At 41.7% G+C, this 14,820-nt stretch overlaps 2 protein-coding genes across 2 annotated transcripts; one reads left to right on the top strand and one right to left on the bottom strand.

Annotated features, from left to right (window-relative positions):
• Positions 1–1,273: 1,273 nt before the first annotated feature.
• Positions 1,274–9,905, bottom strand: zbtb49 (zinc finger and BTB domain containing 49). Its single transcript, XM_040202931.2, has 10 exons — positions 9,827–9,905; positions 9,250–9,453; positions 7,978–9,110; positions 7,846–7,892; positions 7,688–7,761; positions 7,287–7,369; positions 6,921–7,082; positions 5,801–6,506; positions 4,492–4,847; positions 1,274–2,214 (listed from the first exon to the last, which is right to left on the bottom strand). Exons 2-10 carry the CDS (start codon positions 9,399–9,401, stop codon positions 1,421–1,423), a joined length of 3,507 nt encoding a protein of 1,168 aa, XP_040058865.2. The 5' UTR covers positions 9,402–9,453; positions 9,827–9,905; the 3' UTR covers positions 1,274–1,420.
• lyar (Ly1 antibody reactive homolog (mouse)) lies at positions 9,873–13,155 on the top strand. Its single transcript, XM_040202950.2, has 8 exons — positions 9,873–10,554; positions 10,663–10,777; positions 10,885–10,992; positions 11,309–11,389; positions 11,540–11,843; positions 12,020–12,073; positions 12,196–12,281; positions 12,879–13,155. Exons 1-8 carry the CDS (start codon positions 10,433–10,435, stop codon positions 13,014–13,016), a joined length of 1,008 nt encoding a protein of 335 aa, XP_040058884.2. The 5' UTR covers positions 9,873–10,432; the 3' UTR covers positions 13,017–13,155.
• The last annotated feature ends 1,665 nt before the right edge of the window (positions 13,156–14,820 follow it).

Below are 14,820 nucleotides of genomic sequence, written 5' to 3'. Positions count from 1 at the left end.
AATGATGGGGGTCAAATTTACCCAAATTGCCTCTTTAAAGATTCCGGCCCATATCTGTTTGTTTTGTATCAAAATATTTCTCTAAAACACCACATTTGGACAGCATCAACACAACAAGAACAGCAGGCCTGGTGCTGTTTGGCAACGTCAATTCTGTAAGTAACTTATTAAACTGGGGACCCAAAGACATTTTTCCACAATATTTTCAAAGTCAAAACTTTTCATTGTTGATGAGTAGAAAAATGTTAAATGTACATGCAATGATTTAATTAATGTGTAAATATCTGCTCTGAATCTCAGCAATTTTTATTTTTACTAAAAGAGTAGCTAAGTGCTAAAACAGATTGGCTTTATGTGTTGCCCTGTTTTGATATTCTGTTTTCTCTGTGCAGTAGGAATATGATTCCCCAGTTTTTGGAAAGATTTCTACTGAATTGTGTGGTTGTTGGTTATTTGACCTGGTGGCACAAATGACGAGCATTAACGATAACACGTAAGGCCACCAGCAAGAAGATTGTCTCTTATCTGTCATATAGAGGTATCTGTATTGAGACCTTTAAGTACAGGAGACACTCTTCAATAAGTCTGACCCATATTTTGCACACCAGGTTTGTATCTCTCATTGTAGTCCTTACTTGGGTACTGCTGCATTACACACATGTGCTCCGGAAAAAGAAAGAAAAAGTTGACAGCGATGCATTTTCCCATATATTGTCACACCTGACTTTTTTTTTGTTTTATATTTTTGTGTTTACATATGGTGTTTTACAACAGGTTGCAAATATGACTTTGGCAAACAAAAATAAGTACAACTATGTACAATATATATAAATAAATAAAACACCTTTAGAGTACAACATAAGCACTAGTTGTATATGTTATTATGGTGCACATTAATGCGATTTACAGAGATGTTTAGAGCAGATTCAATTTAAAAGGGACCACAGCCATTTCATTTGTCTTTTTAAATCCAGCAGCATGAAAGTTTATTTCATGCTGCATATTAATGATCAACACGAGTTATAAGCAGAGAGGAAATGGTACGTGGCCAACTCACAACCCACAGCTACTCACAGTGCAAACAAAATGCAGGTCACATCTAAACTATCCCAAACTTTAGTTTGGGCGCACTTCCCAGGTGAGTGAAAACTTTGCATTGCGGCAATAAGTTTATATCTCACACATCCCATTGAAACAAATGATTCAATCCTTGATGGTATTTTATTCAAGCAAAGTAAGGTTATTTATGTTACACAACATTTAACATTTAGGCTTTCTGTGAAAAAAAAGGAACGTGGCATAATGTCATTAAAATATTCAGCAACATCTTGAAAAACATTTTGGTACCAAAACTCACTGGCGCTAGCATCAAAACCTTTAAAAAGACACCGAGCTTTATTCCACATTCTGCTCCGAAGTTCTAGGCAAGACTTTGACTGGTGGACAATTTTACTCCGTGAACTCTTCGCATGTGCCTCTTCATCAGCAGCCTCTCGGTAAATAACTCGTCACAATCCCCACATTTGTACGGCCTCTCCTCTTTATGTTTGGCTAAAACGTGTTTCCTCAAAGTTGAACCTCTGTTGAAAGATTTGCCACAGATGTGACAGCTGAACGGCTTCTCTCCTGTGTGAGTTCTTATATGTTCCGTCATGTGTCCCTTCAGTTTAAAACACTTGCCACAGAAATGGCAGCTGTAGGGTCTCTCTCCCGTGTGGACTCTCATGTGGTTCTGCAGGTTGCTCTGACAGGGGATGTGTTTGCCACATATGTGACAGTCAAAGTTCCCTTTGCCGTCATGTGACTTGCTTTCGTGCGTCTTGAGGTGCCATGTAAGCACTGCCTTTTTGGTGAATATGTAGTTGCATACGTGGCATCGGTACAAGGTGGTACTGGTCTTCTCTTGAGAGTGCTCTGGATCCTCTGCAGGCGTTTGCTCTGGCTCTCTGCCTTCCTCCGCTGCTCTACAGTCTTCCAATTGCTGCACTGTTTTGATGAGTTCTTTCGTCAAGGCGTCCCCGTCGTCGCTGTCCTCTGCGGCCGGTTGCTCCTCCGTCCCATTGATCCAGAGTTCCTCCTTCTGCTCCCCGTGCTCCTCCTGCTCCTCATTCTCCCGGGAGGGTCCCGGCTGGTCCTGGCACGCACTCGGGCTACACTCCTCCAGTTTAGGGGTGATCTCCTCCACCGAAATCAGTGCAGTCTGCTGTTCGCCATCTGCAAAGACGGTGACAGAAATGCGTCACACTCACAGTCCACAGTGTGTATGACTGTTACAGTACGACACCGCTAATACATTACTATTGCATTTTAAAGAAATCCATAAGTGTGTGTTGCCTAGCAACCACCTTCTAATAGGCACAGGGTACAAGGAATCGAATCGATTCAAACAGACTCAAATTAAATTGCTTTGAGGTTTTTTGTGAGTGTTTTATTATCTCCAAACAGCCAAACCACCAACTGTACGCATATAACCAGTGCTGTAGTGGTAAAATTAGAGGTGGGTGAACTCTGAATTTTGTGATCATACAGACCTTGACGCGATGCGAAGCAACGCAACACAAAGCGTCGCGACTCTGTAAGGCTGTCCTGGCTATATTGCATTATGTTATCAGTAAAAGTCATATACAATCAATGACAATGAATAAATGGGTTAGTAGTTTGTAGTTTATTAAATCTAAGAAAACAGTGAAGAAAAGTATGTCAACACAACAAGACAATTGCAGATTAAGAACTATCTACATATGGAGTCTCCTTTTTACAGTCGTGCCCAGAGGGCCTCCTTGTCCTCCACGTCAGGTCCTGCCTTGCACAGAAGAGCCATGAACCCCAGAACGTGTTGCTAAGAGTCCTAAGAGTTAACCAGTTAAGCAGCCTGTCAATTACACTGACAACATAAGTTAAAGGAACACTCATGTACTACCTATGTCATCATAAATAGCCTATACAGCATGTTTTTTTCACATTGAGAACTGACTTGTTTTCTAATATACGCGTCACCAGGCGTTTTTCTTGTCCTTTTACCGTGCACGACCAGCGAACACAGAGCGCGCGACTACTAATTACACAAAGTTTATTTCGGATTATTCCAACGGAAGAATACAAGGCGCATGGAACTTTGAGGTGCGTAAGCGCCACTTAAAGGTGCGTAAACGCCACTTAGAGGTGCCTAAACGCTATTTATAGGTGGGTAAACGCTATTTATAGGTGGGTAAACGCTATTTCCAAAATTCCAGAGGTGCGTAAACGGCGTTTACGTGCGTTTACCCTCCACTACAGCCCTGTTATATTATATAACTTGTAGTTAGCAAGAATCAATTAATTGTATGCAAACTTAGACTTGATGGTAACATAAATGGCAGTGGTTCATTCGATCAGGATAAAATACAATCTAACTTTCATATAAAATGGTGAAACTTGTTGCCCATATGGAGACATCTAGTCTATTAAGTTGTTTTTTCCCGTAACTTGCAAGATAGAAGTTTTATTGTTGCCATTAGTGACTCGAGGTCACTTAGGTGTACGACAACTACGTTACTGGCCTGTTTTTTATTTTTTACTCCTAACCAGGCCTGTACTGGAGTGTTAACGCCATTTACGTGCCTCTGGAATTTTGGAAATAACGCTTACGCAGCTGTAAATAGCGTTTACCACCTCAAAGTTCCCTGCGCCTTGTATTCTGCCGTTGGAATAATCAAAAATAAATTTGCTGTTGTTTCAAAATACCTAAGATTAAGTTTCATATTGTTCAACATATAAACCTTTATCGTCTGAATCATGTTCATCTGCACTGTATTATGGGATGTGACCCTCCAAGCAGAGAAAGGGGGGGGTGAGGGATGAGATGAAGAAAGACGGACAGACGGAGGATCTGAAATAGAATCTGAAGCAGAGGGATGTACAGAGAAAGAGGAATGTGAGACTGAAGACACAGTGACCATCCCCTACATATGTGTGAGACTTACACATACGGTTACGGGTTTCTTCAAATGTAATAAACTACAAACACACACATATTCCCTGCCAATGATTTACTACTGACTTTAACTGGTAACATAATGGAATACAGCCAGGACCAAGTCTCCACACTTTGCACTTTGTGCTCTCGATAAACTGTAATTGTTGATATATTACAATTGGCTACTGCTAGGTAGATCAGACGTATGCCGAAAATACCACACTATCGTCTAAATGCATATCAATAAATATATATATTCTAAAAGTTGTAGATGTACTTTGATAATTAAAGTCACTTGGAACCTCGTCATCATGGCTTAACTGGTTTTATTTTGAAAATACGACGGGAAATGTCCCCTCTCCGTTTTACAGGTAACGTTATAGCTAAGAAAAACGTAGCATTAGCTAACACGGTTTGCCAACGTAACGGAATGTCGCCAAAAACAACAACATCCCTTAACGTGACTTCAGTGCGATCTGATGCCATTAACGATCATCACTAATTACCATTAATGATCAACTAACACAGGAACCCACCTGCCCTGCGCAGCCTGATCTCGGGTTTGTAGACCAAATCCAGCAGCCGCTGCAACCGCTGGTTCTCCAGCTTCGCTTGGTACACCTCCTCCTGGTAGTCTACGATTGTCTTCTCAACGAATCCGTAGATGTCCCCCGCGGCCGCGGTCAACCTCTCCGTGAGGAAGACGTTGAAGGACTGAAGCGTGGAGATGGCCATCCTGCAGCCTCCGTTAGCTCCCTCGTTTGCGGGAGATGTGCTGCCTCCCGAGTAGTGTGTCGTGTCCAGTGATACGGGCAACAGTGAGGTGTTGTACCGCCATCTACTGCACTGGACCGCGTACAACTGCAGTGCAACACAAGTCTGAGGACTGCGTGGCCACAGTCAAACATTTTGTAACCAATCACCACATTACAGTCTTCCTCTAGGGCACGAATAATTGTGAACCTGTAAGCTTGTGCAGGAATGTCATGGTAAACCAGCCTAAACTTTATTTAGGTTTTCAGTTCATATACAAATATACATTTACAAACTATAATACAATCTAAGATTTTGTGTGATACGCGTTCAAATAGCAGTTTTCACATTTATGGTATTAATATGTCAAACTTTGTATTGCACATGAAAGAAATACGGAGCTGTGTTTCTCCTCATATATCACCAAAAGCTTGATTTTTGTTTGTTTCTTGTTTGTTTACAAAGAAATGTAAAAAAAATAAAACCCTTTTTTTGTTTACAAAGAAATGTAAAATACCTTAACACGGCAAGTGTTAATATTAAACATATTGTACGTATGTTATTCAGATATGAATATAATACAGCCACATTTGACAGTGATAGTTGAAAATAGTTGAAAGTGCAGTGCAGTATATGCAAAGTGAAAGAGGGTAATTAACTGAGATGCATACTGTGATGTTTACGGTTTAGACCTTAAGACCTGGAAACACACTGAATTATAGGAGGCCAAATACTGGTGCATTGCTGTATCTATAATTAAGGGTAATATAGTTGTTGACATATGAAGAAGCACACCTGCATTGACCTCACAAACTGGGACCAGAAAAACAACATTGGAATTTTTAGGCAATTATTGTGATTTTTCTTAGATTTGTATTTTTTTCGGTTAAGAAAAAAAACTAGGAAGCTCTTTGATTTATAAATAAATAAATCATATTACTTCACGTTTGCTTCATCAAAGGATACATGAGAGCTACCGTTTGTGTGTTACAGGTCAGTATGACCAACCGAGCGCCAGTTGATACCAATTAAAACAAATTCACTATCAGTGAAGTGCACAACCTCTGATCTAACATCTCACCAACATTTTACTGTTCCATGTCGTTATCATTCTGCAGCGTTTTCATTGCCAGGCCCCACAGAGTCACACTGGAGATAAACTGACCTTCAGTGGACCTGTAGGAGCCACTATTGGGCCTGCTGGAAGAACTGAGGGAACTGCTGTGATTGTCTGTGGGAGGGAGGTATGACCTGCCCACCCCACCTCTGCCCATCTCCACAGACATGGTCCCATTCTCCACATAGGGACCATACACAACCTCCTGAGACAAGTGTGGTTTGGCGAGTTTCATGTGGTCTGTGGCTGTCGGGGCTGCACCGCTTTCCTGGTGGTTAGAGGAAAGAAGGTGGTGGGGTACCAGCGAGCGCAGCTCTGGAAGGCGTGTGCGGGTGGGACCCGGACTCTCGATATGTGGTGGAGAACTAGTAGTCAGTGGGGGTTTCACCAAGCCTGCATGGGGCATCATGCTGGGGAAGTGCTGATCAATGGTTGCTGCAGGAGGTTTACCGAGGCTGACGGGTTTGGGGAACGCGGCCGCTCCATCTGAGCTACTGGGTGGGTCGGAGTTGTCTGTAACAGGGCTGTCAGCTGGAGCACCTTTGCAGTGCATGTTGCTGTGTCTCCTCAACATGGCAGAGCGGGTGAAGCTCTTTCCACAGGCGTTGCAGATGTAGGGTTTCTCACCAGTGTGGGAGCGTATGTGACGCTGCAGGTCCCCGGAGCCAATAAAGCATTTCCCTAAAACAACAACACATTTTCAGTGTAAACACGGTGCAGACATTTGCTATTTTATACTGAATTACATTATTGCTTTTTGACACGGATTGAACTCTACTTGGCGTGCAGAGCAATAAGACAGGACTCAAGCGTTTTATTGTCTTTTGAGAAATTACCACTGTAATTTAGCAAGGCCCTATATGTCATAAAAACGTCTGTAACGTCTAAAAGATGGTCCAGTACCAGAGATAATGAGGAGCATTTAGACAACAAACAACATTTAGAAGGTCTGAAGCTGGAATTCTTAAATGCTGGGTTTATCTGCGTAAAACATAACGTTCTTGAAATAGCTTCAGATTTATTTTCAGTTAACTGACTAATTGTTGCAGCCCTAGAATACAACTTTGTCTACATTGCTAAGACACGGCTCCTTACCACATGTGGCACAGCTGTGTGTTTTTTCCCCAGTGTGACGGGCCTTGTGCTTCAGAAGTTTTCTGTGTGTGTTGAAGGATTTTCCGCACTGGTCACATGTGAATGTCTTGTCTGTGGCGTGAGTCCTCTTGTGCTCCTTGAGATTGCTCAAGTTGTTGAATCCTGAAATACACACAGTGACAAAAAAATAAATAAATCACCAGGCAACACAAAATATATCACAATTCTCTAACTGGTTCCGTGAACTAAGCAGCTCACACTATCAATACTTCATAAAGGTTCAACTTCATCATCAGTTAGGAACTCCATGTAGATGGATAAAGGAAATAATTAAGATAATTGCTTCTGTTTAGAGCAGTCATCTACCTCGACCACATATATCACACAGATGGGGCTTCTCTCCAGTGTGGACCACTTTGTGACGATGGACATCGCCTGATGCAGTAAAGCTGAAAAACACAGAGGAGTATTAAATGTATGGACTATTACATACTATATTATAGGGTTGGGTCATACATGGAGAACGGAGATCATATGGCTATGGCCAAAACTCTAATCTATTCAAATTGGTTATTCACAGATTTTTAAATGTCTCAAGCCATATCATTGGTATGCACAAACTCATGCCAACCTTTTGTAAACTAGTAATAAGCAGCTTGCAATAATTAAAAGGAAAACGTGTAAGCAGTACATACAGCAAACTGACAAAACATACTTGAATGACCAAAAATATAAACAAGGAAATTGCACACATGGAAGGTACATACCTTTTACCACACAGCTCACAGATGTACGGTTTCTCTCCGGAATGTCTCCGCAAATGTGTCTGTAAATTTCCAGCCTGTAAATTAGTTGGATATGTCAAAAAATAAGATCTGCATCTCAGCATAACTGTGGCCAATCAAAATAATACCTCAGACCATACCTGTGAGAAGTATCTCCCACAAACATTACACTGAAAGGGCTTCTCGCCTGCAGAAACCAAAAATGTAGGTTTGCTTTCACAAATATTTTTACCAAAAAATGACAATTATGTGCTAATGTAAACAGTAAATACCAGTATGTGAACGCTTGTGCAGCTCCAGATTGCTGGGGTGTTTGAAGATCTTCCCACACACCTCACAACAATATTGCTTGTTAAGTATCTGCTGCTGTGTCTCTGGTGTCTCTGGCACAGTTTTCAGATGTTCCTCTTGGTTCTCAGGCGGTGGACTAGGAGGTTGCACATCTGTTGCCGTCTCTGTAACCTGCTCCCTGTCCGAGTTAAGTCCCTCGATGGGGGATTCTGAAACTGGAGTTTGGACCACAGACTCTTCTTGATGACTTTCTTTGGGACAGCTGAGGACGGGCTCACTCACCGATTCAGCAAACATCTCCTCCAATGCCTTCTGAGATCGGAGGTAGTTGTATTTCTTCAGGTACACGGCTTTCTTTGGCCGCACTGGTTTGTTGAGCATGGAGTCTGCCGAGTTAGCAGTGGGGGTGTTCAAATTATCGGAGGGTGTTAAAGAAGAGACATTGTTCTTTTGGACTGCCACAGACGTGCAGGGAGGATTGGGCTGAACGGTGTTTCCTGAGCATACGGGAGTGTTGCTGCCCCCCTGGCTAACCCCGAGCGGACACTGCTGATCTTCCATTAGCACCAAGGGGCACGGGCCTTGATTTAAGGCAGCATTGTTAGTCTGAAGTGCACTTTGTTTAAAGTACTGCTTACTATAGAAGTTACGGAGCTTGTAACCATGGACAAGTTGTTTTTCCGCAGGTGCCTGCATGCTGCTTGCTGTGTCACAGTTCGAGCTGCTGTTAGGCACAGAAACGGGCAACCTTTTGTTTTGGTCCATGTCGCCGTTGAAGCCAGGCCTGGAGGTTTCAGAAGGACATTGCAGGTCAACATCATGATGAAGATTGCTCCCCAAGAGGCAGTCATGCTCAGAACTCAGCATGCCTGGAAGAGAGAATGATGTGATTTCCACTGGTGGAGGACAAGGCTTGAGGAAAGCGTTGCACATGCTTTGAACATTTGGAACCTGCAAACACTGAGCAATGTCCAGGAGCGCTTGCACATTGTCTTGGTTGATGTCAAGGTGGGAGGTGTACATGTAGTCCAATATTTGGCCGATGCCACTGACATCCTGGATGACCAAGTTGAAAACCTCATTCTTCTGACTGGGGGAATTTTGGAATAATGACCTGGAAAGATCAAAACAATACTTTTAACGTTATGTTACTCTGTAACAGCAACACATGATTACTTAAGTGATAAGGATGGAAATATGCCACAGATTCCCTGACATGTCCCTCGTTTGCAAACAACATTGCATATAAGCACCTGAAATAGGAGCTGAAAGCCGCCAGGACATTTTTGTGGGCTTTGAAGCAGACACCTTTGACCACCAGCATGCAGTCACAGAGCAGACCCTGAATCCTCTGCTCTTGGAGCTGCTGCAGGAGGTAGGAGCTGTGGCTGGACAGGGTGTCCATGGTCAATCATCTGCTCAACCGCCCAGACCCAACTTCTCCATCAAAACACTTTCTGGGGGGACACACGATGACAAACAAAAACAAATCTCTTGTTAAGGAAATCTAGTATTTCTCTTGTTAGTTTGTCCTTTAAGTGGCACCTATTGCATAGTGATACAAGCGAGGTGTCTTTATATTTGAAATTGTAAAAATCAGATGGATAAATCAACAATTCTAATCCGTCGGTACTACAAGACCACCCATGCAAAAATTTGGACAAAAACGGCTAACAAGCTAACTGCAATGCTATGCTAACCATCACGGATATGAACATTGTGAATCGGTGCGCCACCAGATCCTTTAAGAATTGTATTTTCAAACAAGAATGGAAGTCTTAAATGTTGCTAGCTCAGTAAAACTGGACATAAATATAAATCCCAACCTACATCGAAGAAGTCAACCTCTTATGTGGATGATGGGTCACTTTATTCAGCACAAAGACGTCACTTCCTCCCAGTACAACCAATATTTCACGTCGCCTAAACAATAAGCATATAACATGAAGGGTTCGTTTGAGACGTTCAGTCTATGGTGTAATATATTGACACGTATCAGAATGATTTAATTAGCTCGTCAACCAGCTGCCATTTAGCTCCGGAGAAGAGAAAAAGCGCTTTGTACAATTTCAATTTCACGTTGGTCAGAACATTTCTCATTTTGCGTTTCACACGGAAGACTATTCATGTTGCGCACGACCACGGTGTCGTCACGTGTGTTTTGAAAAGTTCTCATGAATGGAGCAGAACACGCAGTTCAAGTCGCAGCTCACGTCTTCTAACGTTATACGCGCTGGGAACTTTTACATGAGCTTCTCTACCTTTTTTTGTCTAAAGAAACCGCTCCGGGCTGCCGAATACCACTTTTGCCGGATGATTGTACCGTCTTTATTTTAACGCAATTATACTAACGTAGCGTTAGCATTAAGCTATCTCTGATAGCAGAATCGGTCCAAAGTAGTAATACGGCAGTGGCAAGCAAAACGTGTCGTTAAAATGGTGTTTTTCACCTGCAACGCCTGTGGTGAATCCCTGAAGAAAGCCCAGGTTGACAAACACGTGGGCATGTGCCGGGGATGCCAGGTCCTTTCCTGCATCGACTGTGGAAAAGATTTCTGGTAATGTCCGGGTGTCTACTGCCGTCTCAATCTTTGAATAGTAGTTATCGTTATTCCCGTATATATCTCCGTGTTTGCAACGATGTTGTTTCTGTGCGTGTTAAACAGCGGTGATGACTACAAGAACCACACGAGATGTATCAGTGAAAACCAGAAGTATGGAGGCAAAGGCTTCGAGGCCAAGGCCAACAAAGGAGATGTGAAACAGCAGCAGTGGATTCAGGTAAAATGGAGAGAAGCGGTCACTACTCACACATAGTACTGTCACTGTACTATCTATATGTCTGTTTCTTTTTTCTGTGTGCTAACTTGATGAATCTCCTCCTGAAGAGAGTCCATGACGCCATGAACAAACCTGGAGTCAGTACGAAGCTAAAGGGTGTACTCCAACAAATCAGTTCATATGAAAATGTCCCAAAGAAGAAGGCCAAGTTTCAGGTTGGTGTCGCTAGATAATCATTTTGTTTCAAGATTCAATATATTTATTGTCATCTCTACAGTTACATGTTAATCTGTACAATGAAGTTCTTGTGTTGCAATGTCTTCCTTCTGCTACAATAACGCACTAAAAGAGGCCTTGCGATTGGCTGGCGACCAATCCAGGGTGCAGCCTGTCTATTGCCTGAAGCATTTCATGGATCATTATGTGTATAGGGGGGCTGGTGAGGGAGCTGTGGCCTCTGGTTATTAACCACACTTTGATGAAAAGCTTGCTTGTCTCCATTAACTCATCATTTTTTTGTATTCTCTTCAGAATTGGATGAAAAGCTGTCTTAACATAGCCAACAGCAGTCTTCATGATGAGGTGTGGGACCTCCTCACTGCAGTTGACCTTGTAAGTTACTTGATTGTTGGTTATTGCTCTTCTATGAGCATGGATTCTTCTATCTGGTTGTAATATTTTTAGTCATGGAAATGAGCAAAATAAGTTCCCCGTGTCTTCAATGTCCCAACTGACATGTATTACTCGCCTACAATTTGACAGTCTCCTGAGGCCCCCCAAGAGACTAAAGCAGCTGAAGAGACCGTGGCTGAAGTCAGAGTGGATTCTAATGGAAATGAAAAACAGAACGGCCATCAAGACGGCGGGAAGAAGAAACTGAACAAACGTGAGCGCAAAGCGGCACGTCAGCAGAAGAATGGGAAGGCGGTGAAAGGTGCCGATAAGACTGTTGCAGAGGAGCCAGAAGGCAAAAAGAAAAAGGACAGAAAGAGAAAGCACAGCTCTGAAGAAGATGAAGAGCAGAATGGTGCCGATAATGAGACATCCAGCAAGAAGTCAAAGACAAGTAAAGATTTTTTTTTAAAGTTATGCTGTTCTTAAAGTATCATAGAAGTGTCTTTGTCAGGGTATTTCTCTTTGAATGAATACATAACTGTGTTTGCGTTTGAAAGTATTCGCAAAAAATGTACAGATTTATATATTTTTGCAAAAATGATTATTTATTCTTTTGTTCTGTTTCAGTTGACGAAGAGGCTGCTGAGACTTCAGAGACCGAGGATCAAAAAGTTCCCAGAGGTAAAGTGGTTACCAGCATGAATTTGGCTAAACTAACTAAAACTAGAAATGACCAGCAGGAGTCAGTGTTGCTTAGTTACCGGCATTTTGATAGCTAATGTATGTCTCTGATTAACTTGCAGGCAAATTCAACTGGAAGGGAAATATCAAGGCTGTACTCAGAGAATCTGCTGACCAGGAACTGCCAGTAAAAAAACTGAAGAAGAAGGTGAGTCATGCAGCGTTTGAATTACTCTGGAGTTTGTAGTTTATAATGCATAAGACTTCTAATCCCAGCAGCACTTGTATTACTTAAACAAATGGATAGACATATTATTATCTTTATTTATTTTTATTATTGCTCATGTAATTAACATTTGTGTGTATTACAATTTGACTGCAGTTACACATTCTTGTAGTTCAAATTCTAATTGGGCTATAGCCTATAAACGGTATAGTGCTGTGGACAAGTTAAGTCGGTGGATTTATTCTAAGCTACAGCTTGGTGTGATCAGTGCAAGAGTGAAAGTAATTTTTGAATTCTTATGGGAGGCATGTTTTGAAAAAATGTAAATATTTGGTTTTAAATGTCTTGGAAATGTCATTTTTTTTTAGAAGACTCAAAAGTCAACAATGTAAAAGAAACTGATTAACAATATCGGTGGTGAGGACATTCGAAAGCCTTATAATCCTTTGTGTTTGATCTGTTATCGTTATCACAATAAGTGATTTTCACTATATTCAGATATACTATATAATTATCAGAGACGTTCTTTAGTATAATATGACATTAAACCCCCCCCCCCCCCCTCTTTTCTTTAAACAGATTTTGGCAGCATACTACTCTTTTACTGGTGATGGGAATTTTAAAAAAGAGGAGGAGGTGCTTGCCCTTTTCAACAAGAAGATCAGCAACAATCCAAAATTTAGAGTCTTGAAAGACCGAGTTAGACTTGTAAAGTAGGTGTATGACTCACCCGTCTGGCACAGAATGTATGTTATTAGACTTTTAAAATTGAAATGCCATTCTTGTCTTCAATCTTCGCTTTGATGTTTTTGTACAGATGACCAAATTTCGAGGATTAAATGATTTTATAACACAACTACCTGTCTGGTTCCTGTTCAGTAGCTTTACTGGTTGCGGTGGCCTCGTAAGCACAAGGAAGATTGTTACAAATCACCCTACAGCGTGTCAGTGTTTCATGTATGAAATAATTGTAATAGACTGCTGCTCTGTTCCACATTCCAAGTCCACGGTAAGGCTGCAAAATGGCATCTTATCTGTGGGATTGGATGTTTGAGTGGGGGAAGGGAAATAAGAGAGGTGCCCCTGAGGTGAATTTGACTCTCACGCGGGACGAAGCTAATGCACATTCCTCGGCACCCCGAACGGGGTTCACTTGGCCGGGTGCACAGAAGCTCCATAGAAGCAAGACGCTTGGTGTCAGCCTCAGGTGAGGTTTTAATACTGTCTGATTTTGTCCAACACACACACACACGAGGAAAGCGGAAATCTGCCCAGCATTATGAAGCCCTGTTAATCCCAGCAGGTTTAACACTGATGCTCATTCATTACACTACTTGTAATTGTATATTGCATACTTTGGGTATTAATCAAGCTGTTACTCAAGTTTGCTTGTATTAAAAGTGTTGCTTAATGGTTTTGTTTTAATGCCGACCTCACAGGAGACTCCATAACTACTGAGACGTAAATCTTGTTGCAAAACGGATCTGCGGTCATTTTACTTTTGCCATTTGATATTGCAGGATCAACTCTCGCCATGTGCTTTCATTGGAATATTTCCACGCTAAACGTCGGTCTTATTGCCATTTATAGCAAACTGCACCATGTCATTTCCATTTCCGCCCATGGTTATTGTCGTGAGGAGGCCATTACTGAAAGAAGAAACTACATATTTTCTCTCAAAGATGAAATGCTGATGTCATGATAAAATAGTTGCTCCTTTCGTTGGCTTCATTTGTCAGAAGTTTTACTGCTAAAACCTTGGTTTGTGGACTTTATGGTCCTTCCCTTATATCTCTAAATGTTTGAGACCTATTTAATCTTTAGTAGTCAAATCACTTCCATTAATAAAAATCTTTGACGGAACTATTCCACGTTGATGTCCCTGCACAGGCCAATTTACCCCAAATTGCGTGCGTGTGTCTCTTGTCATCAACGCATGAGGGTGTGAATGGATGAATGATGACGTGTAAGCGCGTTGAGTGGTCAGACTAAAAAAATGCTGCACATATTAATCTTGTATATATGTGTCTATTTATAATCTTCCTGTTATTCTCCCATGTGTCCACTGTTTGGCCAACAGTCAAACTAAACTGTTTCATAGAAAGCACTGCACAGCTGCGAGTCCACTTGGTGCTATCGTATGGTGTCCCTGAGCAAGACACCCAACCTCTGACTGCTCCCTGGGCAAAATGTAACCACGGGTTAAAAACGCAATGTAAGTCCTTTTGGATCATGTAATGTGATGATAAACTTTGCCATGTGGGATTTTTTGGGCTTTTTGCACCAGCGTAAGAACGAAAGTCGGAGGTAATACCCTTTTTGTTATCCTAAAAGGTGTCTACACGTGAGACTGTACTATAAACAAGGGTTGATTATTAATTACACCTTTTCTGGTGTTTATATATGATATGTATATATTAGGGATTTAGGAATCACTGCAGGACTTTCTAAATCTGTTTTAGATGAACCTAATAATCTGCCGTTGGAATGTAGCGTGTGACTGCTTCAGAATAAGTGGTGG

The sequence above is a fragment of the Gasterosteus aculeatus genome, chromosome 17, assembly GCF_964276395.1.
Source record: "Gasterosteus aculeatus chromosome 17, fGasAcu3.hap1.1, whole genome shotgun sequence".
NCBI classification, from domain to species: Eukaryota; Metazoa; Chordata; class Actinopteri; order Perciformes; family Gasterosteidae; genus Gasterosteus; species Gasterosteus aculeatus.
This window is presented reverse-complemented; position numbering and strand designations above follow the sequence as displayed.